General features: G+C 35.4%; 1 protein-coding gene across 1 annotated transcript; it reads left to right on the plus strand.

Annotated features, from left to right (window-relative positions):
• Positions 1-60: 60 nt before the first annotated feature.
• Positions 61-8,085, plus strand: LOC140051809 (elongation factor 2b-like). Its single transcript, XM_072097125.1, has 12 exons — positions 61-160; positions 760-974; positions 2,565-2,746; positions 3,162-3,604; positions 3,899-4,012; positions 4,134-4,468; positions 4,704-4,842; positions 5,159-5,530; positions 5,704-5,913; positions 6,492-6,674; positions 6,916-7,048; positions 7,584-8,085. Exons 1-12 carry the CDS (start codon positions 158-160, stop codon positions 7,775-7,777), a joined length of 2,523 nt encoding a protein of 840 aa, XP_071953226.1. The 5' UTR covers positions 61-157; the 3' UTR covers positions 7,778-8,085.
• Positions 8,086-9,846: the final 1,761 nt, after the last annotated feature.

Consider the following 9,846-nt stretch of genomic DNA (forward strand, 5'->3'; position numbering starts at 1 on the left):
AGTTTAAGCAATCGTGATGACGTTTTACAGGCTGCTGCATAAATCCATGACGTGTTCACGTGGGGCCGAATTACCGAAAGAAAATTCTCTTTCGCAACGAGTCCTCCGTGGACTATAAGGTATATTTTTGTGTTCGTGAAAATATCCAAAACCAATCATGGTAAGTTCCTTTTCTGTTATATTTTTTGACATATATAATAATGAATGATTTTTCTAATCAACTATTAACTTATTTAAAAAAAATGTTAAATGATTTGTATGATTTCAATGGATATAATTTTCAGAAAATCTATCTTCCGGTGTTCCATATTTGTAAGGGATCGATATATTGCACAATCGACGTGTAAGGGGTGGACTTTCAATGATAATAACTAGGTCTACAAATAAATAGGCCTAGGCCTACTGTAATTCAACTTATACCAGTTACTTTATTTTAAAAAAAAAACAAAATAATTAATTTGAAGAGAAAATATCGATGAAATTTATTGAATTTCAAGTGTTCCAATATGTCTGTAAAAATTAGTAAAATTAAAACCCCTTTGTTTTCCAAATTGTTAACACTTTGGCACTTTTAGAAGCCTAAAACTGGGTTTAGGGGTCTATATGTATGATTATTATAGACTATTATATTATAGTAAAAGGTCCTATATTTATAAAAGTAGAAGATTTTAGGTCGATATAGGTTTGGTTGTTTAAACAAGACCTTAAAACTGATTATACTTAAGAAAATCTAAATAAAATGCAATATGTCCTTTACAGGTTAACTTTACAGTCGATCAGATCCGTGCGATCATGGACAAAAAGGATAACATCCGTAACATGTCTGTCATTGCTCATGTTGACCACGGCAAGTCTACATTGACTGACTCTCTTGTCAGTAAGGCTGGAATCATTGCCGGCGCTCGTGCCGGTGAGACCAGGTTCACAGATACACGCAAGGATGAACAGGACCGTTGCATCACAATCAAATCAACGTAAGATTTGAGTGGCAATTTAATATATTTTTCAGCTTATGATCTTAATGTTTATTAGTTGTCTAGCATTTTTCAAATTTAAGTTTTATTTCACTCAACATAAAAAAAGTATAAATTAAATAATATTTTTACAATGCATTGTACAAGCAAGAACAACTTTAAGGGATGTTGGAGTAAAGCTGAACTACAGAGTTTTTGTTACAAAAGGGTACATCTTTTTGCTAACTGGATTTAAATTAGGCCCTCCCCTATGGACACATGAATGAGTCAGCAGTTTTTAAATAGTGTACAAAGTTCGTTAATTTGCACTGTACAAAACAATTGTAATTTGTCAAAAATATATAAAATATCATTTCATTAATGCAATATATATTTGATTAAAACAAAGTACACATTAAAATGACACAATAAATTAAAAAAACTATATACCGTATATTTCGGTGTATAAGTCGCACCTGTGTATAAGACGCACCCCCAACTGAGAGTAAAATATCGGTATTTTTTATATCGTCGATGTATAAGACGCACCTTATATTTCATCAAAACAATGTTTTTTTAAATTGTAATCAATATTATTGTAATAATATATTTTGTTATATCTACAACGGCGTCCTTTATTTAGTTCTTTCTAACTTGTTATTCATGAGTTTCGCCGCAACATCGAGTGCATGACCGTGTGTGTAACACGCACGTGTGTGGGCTAGCCTCGCTCGATCATTTCGAGAGGGCGCACGTTTTCACGGACAATCGTATTCGATTAGTATCTATGTATCCGAGAAGTGTGTACGCTAGGTCCATGCTATAATCACCTGGAGAATATACTAGTCGAATACCGTACACCATGTGCCACCAAAAGAAGGGCTTGCGCTTGGGGTACGGCGATCGTGCGTATAACTACTGTATAAATAAATACTATTCCAATCGTACAACGTAAACGTTTACAAATGAAATTTTATCGGAGCGCCATAATGAACAAATCTTTTCATCATATTTAGTATAACATCATGCTAAAATGACTTGAAAACTAGGCCTAGGCAGAAGCAGGTTGCCGTTACGTTAGTTAGTTACTGTAGCTAGGCCTAGCAAACGAGGTGACGATAGCCTACCTAGGCCTATGTACAATCTGTGTGGTGAGGTATTTATGTTCGGTGTATAAGACGCACCCTTAATTTAGAGGTCAAATTTGCGTGTCAAAAGTGCGACTTATACACCGAAATATACGGTATCATTTAAAGTCGAATCAGTTACATGATTTTAAAAAACAATATATCTACCTAACTCAAATAAACTGACTATCATATAGCCGCTTTGGTTAGGGACTGGTTCGACCATAGTTGAACAATTGTAAAGTCTGTTTATATAACTTTAAAAAATGACCATCTTTTAAGAGATAGTAAGGAGTCTTCTGTCAATAAATAAAATACATATGAACAATAAAAAAAACATGAGCAAACAAAAAGAAAAGAATATATAAAATTGTCATCATAATTATGGAATGATGGAATGGTTATCTTTCCAAAATACTAGATTTTTATGCTTGCAATACAAATACCTAGATACAGACATTTCATCTTTTTCTTGTTGACACAGTGCAATTTCTCTCTACTATGAATTGAGAGATCAGGATCTTCAATACATCACTCAAGCCAAAAACGGTAATGGATTTTTGATCAACTTGATTGATTCGCCAGGCCACGTCGATTTCTCATCTGAAGTAACTGCTGCACTCCGTGTCACTGATGGCGCACTCGTTGTTGTTGATTGTGTCAGTGGTAAGTGTATTCCATTTTCATTCAGGACAATACCCGACTCCATTTTACCTCTTCACACGAAAGAGCGGTAACGGTAATAAAAATATAGAATGACTTATGATCATGAACACATAACATGGAGGGGATGGGCGGTTTCCGCTCAGGATAGATAATGACTATATGTGGGACAAGCTACATGATTTTCCGCTTGCTACTTACTCGTCTATGTAAAAGGCATTTCTGTGACTATGATTTATAGATTAACTTCAAATATTACAGAAAAAAAAGATTTGTACGCTGTGTGTATAGACATCAGCTATGTCATGCTTTAGGCACTTTACCTACACAGTGAGCGAAACTTTGATCATAGGGAATAATGTTTTGACGTGAGGTAATTTCCCGATTGATCGTAATCAAAACGGTCTTATTTATGTAGGTGTATGTGTACAGACCGAGACTGTCCTCCGTCAAGCTATCAGCGAACGTATTAAGCCAGTTGTGTTCATGAACAAGATGGACCGTGCTTTGCTGGAACTGCAGTTGGAGATGGAGGATCTCTACCAAACCTTCCAACGTATTGTTGAGAGCGTTAATGTAATCATTGCTACATACAGTGACGAAGATGGCCCAATGGGTAACATCCAGGTTGATACCTCCAAGGGTACAGTTGGATTTGGATCTGGACTTCACGGTTGGGCGTTTACACTCAAGCAGTTCGCCGAGATATACAGCAGCAAATTTAAGATCGAACCACAGAAGTTGATGAAACGTCTCTGGGGTGACCAGTACTTCAACCCTAAAGAAAAGAAATGGAACAAAGTGGGAGGTGACGGATATGTACGTGGATTCAACATGTTCGTTTTGGATCCAATTTACAAGGTGGGTATTTTTTTTTATAACTCCATTGAGCATTGGTACGTGCGCTATAGAAATCTATATTATTAAAGTAAAGAACAAAGCTTGCGCTTGTTATTTGAAGCTGCTAGACGAATACTGTACCTATGTGATAATTGTTAAGCTATGTCTACACTATATGACAAAAAAAAAGTGATGTGTCCATATACGGACACGATGACATCATATCACTACCATATTTGGGGATATCACTACAATAATTGGTGTTATCACTACCATATTTGGGTACATCACACTTTTTTATACTTGTGTTTTCAGATGTTTGATGCCATCATGAACTTCAAGAAGGATATTACAGCTAATCTGCTAGAAAAGCTTAACATTAAGCTGACCTCAGATGACAAAGAACTTGAAGGAAAACCTTTACTGAAGGTAAATATGTTCATTTACTTAACGGTTGTTTTCTAATAAAAATATGAAAAGACGAGCCAGCATTTTTGAAAAAAAAAAAAAAAAATTTGGATTAATAATTTTTTATATATGTTATACCTAGGCTGTGATGAGAAAATGGCTGCCAGCTGGTGATGCTCTACTTCAGATGATAACCATCCATCTGCCATCACCTGTCACTGCTCAAAGGTACCGAATGGAACTCCTTTACGAAGGACCACACGATGATCCTGCTGCTCTTGGTATCAAGAACTGCAACGCTGATGCACCACTCATGATGTACATCTCCAAGATGGTACCAACATCCGACAGAGGACGATTCTACGCTTTCGGTCGTGTTTTCTCCGGCACTGTAGCCACAGGCCAGAAGTGCAGGCTTATGGGACCCAATTATGTACAAGGCAAAAAGGAGGATTTGTATTTGAAACCAATCCAGAGGTAAGCATTCTTGCTATGTCTACTCCCTTACACCCGACTTCTACTACTAGCCTCCTTCTTAGGTATGGCTAGCCTAGTAGTAAGTTGGAGTAGAAAGGTGGTAGTGTCGTGATGGTATACATGACTTAACCCCACACAAAAACTTCTTGTATATTGTACAAAAATGCACATTTTTCCGTATACATCTACAAACATAAAGGACAAATTAAAAATTGTATTCTCTTTCAATTGATAGAACTATTTTGATGATGGGACGTTACATCGAGCCTATTGAGGACGTACCATGTGGTAACATTGTTGGTCTCGTTGGTGTTGATCAATATCTTGTCAAGACTGGTACTATTTCAACTTATGAAAAAGCTCATAACTTGAAGGTAAGTTTGCAATAGTTTACCTTTCAAGTAAAACTTCAAAAGCCATGATTTTTCTTACCATAAAGGTCATTGAAAGTCATGAAAATAAACTCTTAAGAAAGGGTTTGTACTCGTGTGTTTATAACGTTTAAAAAATGTATGCGTTATAGATAATATATTCATATATATTAACCCAATAAGGTTGCTTGCTCGGTCCTGTTGAATTGTTTGATATAATTATTGATGTTTGATTATTATTATTTTAAGCAATTTCAACTATGCCCATATACTTTCCATAGTATAATTTAAATTATTCATTGCGTCTCCTGATGTCCAGGTTATGAAATTTAGTGTGAGCCCTGTTGTACGTGTTGCTGTTGAGGTGAAGAATCCATCTGATTTACCAAAGCTCGTCGAAGGCCTGAAGCGACTATCAAAATCTGATCCTATGGTACAATGTTCAATTGAAGAATCTGGAGAACACATTGTTGCAGGTGCTGGAGAGCTCCATCTGGAGATCTGCCTCAAGGATCTGGAAGAAGATCATGCTTGCATTCCTCTCAAGAAATCTGACCCTGTAGTCTCGTACAGAGAAACAGTCAGTGCCGAGTCCGACAGAATGTGTTTGTCTAAATCACCTAACAAGCACAATCGTCTATTTATGAAATGCGTCAACATGCCCGATGGTTTGCCAGAAGCTATTGATAACGTAAGTATTCACAATTTCATATCCATGCAAACCATCAGAACAACATACTGTAGATGATAATCATAAATAATATTAATCATATATAATAATATTAATAAACATTAAGCGCTGTTTAAATAATGTACGGTTTATTATTCATTTATGGTTTTCAATATGTATATAATCTTTCTCAGGGTGACGTTACGCCAAGGACTGACCCAAAAACCAGAGCTAGATTTCTAGCTGATACATTTGAGTACGATGCCACTGAATCGCGTAAAATCTGGGCTTTTGGACCCGACGGAACTGGACCAAATTTGGTCATTGATGTGACAAAAGGTGTGCAATACCTGAACGAGATCAAAGACAGTGTTGTTGCTGGATTCAACTGGGCAACAAAAGAGGTAACATTTAAGAATAAACTTATTTTAAATTAGAATTTTAACAACTTTTACTCAAAAGCTCAATAAAATAATTTTTGGCAATTCTGATATTTGGCAACAGCTAAAACTATGTGATTATTGTTGAATTTCTTGAAAGGGAAAGGTGAAAACAATGTAAATTGTTGTACAGTTAAATTTTGATCCTGTCTATAAACAATCGTCCAGTCTATAAACAGTGGTCCCGTCTATAATAACAATAATAATAATATTCTGGATTTATATAGCGCCTAATATTGTGAAACCTCTAAATGCTTAACATTATTACCCCAGTCATTTTTTTTTTGGATCAAACACATATGGAAACATACTCCCATAATGCAGCTAGTAATCGGCGCAAAGGTGTGTCTTGATCAAACCGGGTTCCCATTTATACACCTGGGTGAAGAGAGGCAAACATAAGTAAAGTATCTTGCCTACGGATACAAGCAATGAGTTTGATTCGAACCTCAATCTCACGATTAGCAGTCAAACGTCCAACACACTGCACCACACACCCTAACAATATAAACATTGGACCTTTGTCGTTTTTTGTAATCCAGGGTGTACTATGTGAAGAGAATGTAAGAGGCGTACGATTTAACATTCATGATGTGACACTGCATACCGATGCTATTCATCGCGGAGGTGGACAAATCATTCCAACTGCTAGAAGAGTTCTTTATGCTTGTATGCTGACTGCCCAACCCAGAATATTGGAACCCGTCTACCAAGTAGAGATTCAGGTAAGCTTACTTCAGGTCTTGTGTATTGCTTTTATAGTCATCTTGTGTACTGCTAGCTATAAATGGGGTAGGGTGGGTGTCAAAAACATAAATGTGAGCGGGGAAAATGGATTCTTTGCTAAATTTAGGCTGTCCAGCACTAATTTTATTTAAAACAATTCTAATTCTGGCTACCCTGCTAACATTAAAAGCATTTTACAAAACATTGTGTTAAATGTTTTAAATTCATTTCCATTTCTAGTGCCCAGAAGCTGCCGTTGGAGGTATATATGGTGTATTGAACAGACGACGTGGTCATGTCCAATCTGAAACTCAGACCCCCGGAACACCTATGTTTGTTGTCAGAGCTCACTTGCCAGTCAACGAATCATTTGGTAAGTGGATAGTAACAGTGTTTGTTGTACTGATGAATACATCTAAAGCTCTGTCTATACTATCGCATTAGTTTGACAAAAAAGTGTCCAAAATATTGTGGTGATTACATCATGTCCATATATGGGCACATCACATTTTTTTGTCTCATAAAGTTTGATAGTGTAGACAGAGCCTAAGATTTGTTTCAATGATTTACACACTCTATAGTTTAATCTTGCCCAGTATTATAAACATTTTCTGTGGCAATTTAACTAGAGTACAACCCCTACAAAGTGTCCCCTGAATATGGATGACTCCTGAATTGGGTGGTTGTTAAGACATCAGGATATCGGGCAAGCGCTGCTGTGGACAGGAATAAAAGAAATAAAACAAGAGACACAAGCTGGTGAATAGAGAGTGAAGATATGTATATCCAATCTGCAGATAGTACTGTTTCGATCTTATTAGATCTCGTCAGTGCAGCTCAGGTTTCGAAATGAAATGTACTATTCATTGACAAGTTTGTTAAATATGTTATATTGCTTGTTTTTCTAGGATTCACTGCTGATTTGAGATCCAATACTGGTGGACAGGCATTCCCCCAGTGTGTGTTCGATCATTGGCAGATCCTTCCAGGTGATCCAACTGAAGCTGCCGGTAAGGCTGCCACCGTACTCCAAGGTATCCGAAAACGAAAGGGATTGCCAGAAGTACTGCCTTCACTCGACAAATACTACGACAAACTTTAAATCAACTCGTTTGGAAAAGATACGTGCTTTCCGTTAAAAAAAAGTATACTTAATATAACCAGTGTTGGTTTATAATACAATAAGTTATTTTAATATTTACTGATTTTGAGAAAAAGACAATCGTACTTGTGTTGTCTGTCTGAACGGATGCTTTTATGTTCTAAAAAAAAACTCACAATGAAATATCAAAATTCAAAATAGATTAAGTTAAAGCATTATGCACTTAAGTGAAAAAAAAGAAAGTGTTCTATTCTATAAAAAAAAGGAATAAAATAACCATAATATTAATAAAGGTCAGGTACAAAGAATTATGTCTCTTGGTTTGTTTATTTTTATTATAATAAAATACATAAAGTCTGGTTGATATTGTATTTATCAAAATCACTATCGTCTATCTTGGGGACTTTATCTTGATGTAATTTGTATAAGCCATAAAAATGCAATATTACAGTACATGTATGAATGGATAGAATATTGTCATGATTTGTAAGTTTGATTTAATAAGCAACAAATGAAATTATTCTATCTATTTCATGAATGCATTATTGGCAGTGATGACAATTTATTTCAATCTTTTGTTTACAAAAGTTGTGAAATCTAGATATGCTTTCACAGTTCTTCTATGAATGCAGATGACTAGTTTGGAGAGAAGAGTGTTTGGTTTAATGTTCTCCTAAAAACTACGCCCAATGCTATTCAAGACGACTCGCTGATAATTCTTTTTTTTAAATTCAAGTTCTCACGAACTCTGTTAATGAAGGATCGGGACCAACAGGTGGTGTGTTTGTGTGGACTAGTACCCCTACTCGAGAAAAATGTACTAGTGCACATGAGCTATGTGTACACTGAACCTATCGTTTATAGTCCTTATCCGAGAAGACTCGTTTTACCACCAGAACCATGGAGCGATTGTACCATTGCCCATGTTATGGCTACGTAATTACGGTTCCACTGTCTTAACCTCTCGACCACTCGCTCGCTCATACACAGTACCATGCTGCCATCAATCAAGATATCTATAAACTACCTCGCATTCCTTTACAACATTACAGAGAGATTGCAGGAAGGCAACAAAAACGTACAATATTATACTGAGTTTCTTTTTTTTAAAGTGTTTATTCACCTAATGAACAATATTACAGTAGGGTTGCAATTTAAGTTATATAGCCCATTTTGAATGACGTTAATTCTGATTGTACAAGCCACAGAATACATGAAAATGGTTTGTGTTCACTGATTAAAGCCATAATTAATATTTACCAAACAAACTTAAAATAATTTGACCTAAATTCTGTCATGCAAACTGTTTAAAGTTGCTATATACAGTACTTACATATTTTTGACATACTAAACATATAAACTGTGTTTACATTATTACAACACAGAAAGTATGTCATGGCTGTGTTTACACTGGACATTTGGTTGTCCACTTTGCTGTTTAAGGAAAATAGTCTGAATCTGTATTTTATAAATATATATATACTGTATACAAAATTAAACAGCAATAAACACCACAGCAAACCTTAAGGGGTTTCTTACTTGATTTTACATTACACTACCATGACTATTATTGAATAGTTACTTGAGAAAATACCAAGTATGCCTTGTACGATAAACATCCATCACTTTTAATTAAGTTAAATAGTCCGCCCTCTGTTGCTATATGCCAAGTATTTTGGTCAGTTTTTTAATAATAGTTTAAAAATGGTCACATTTTTTACACATATATTCTGGAAATTCCTTTTACTCTATCCCTCTAGAAAAACATGGCAAACACATTTCAGTTTGAATAGACCACCAATACAATTGTTGTTTATCCAGACAATACTACACCCTCACTTAGCTAGTAACAGGCCTAATACTTAATGAAAATAGTACAACTGACCATTTATTTAATTCTTAAGGCTAAATTTAAGCACATTTTCATTTGCATATTTTGATATGGAATAAAATTGATGGGATGTTGATGAGTTGTCTGTTTGGAGGGGTGAACTAACTTCTTCTCCAGCACAGTTCAAATGAATAGTACGATAAGACATCACACTGCTCAAAACAAATGTGAAAATAAT

The sequence above is a fragment of the Antedon mediterranea genome, chromosome 6 (genome assembly GCF_964355755.1).
Source record: "Antedon mediterranea chromosome 6, ecAntMedi1.1, whole genome shotgun sequence".
NCBI classification, from domain to species: Eukaryota; Metazoa; Echinodermata; class Crinoidea; order Comatulida; family Antedonidae; genus Antedon; species Antedon mediterranea.

Coding starts and splice junctions, on each gene's coding strand:
- LOC140051809 (XM_072097125.1), top strand. Junction 5,914..6,491: donor TCAACTGGGCAACAAAAGAG/GTAACATTTAAG, acceptor TTTGTAATCCAG/GGTGTACTATGTGAAGAGAA. Junction 6,675..6,915: donor TCTACCAAGTAGAGATTCAG/GTAAGCTTACTT, acceptor TTCCATTTCTAG/TGCCCAGAAGCTGCCGTTGG.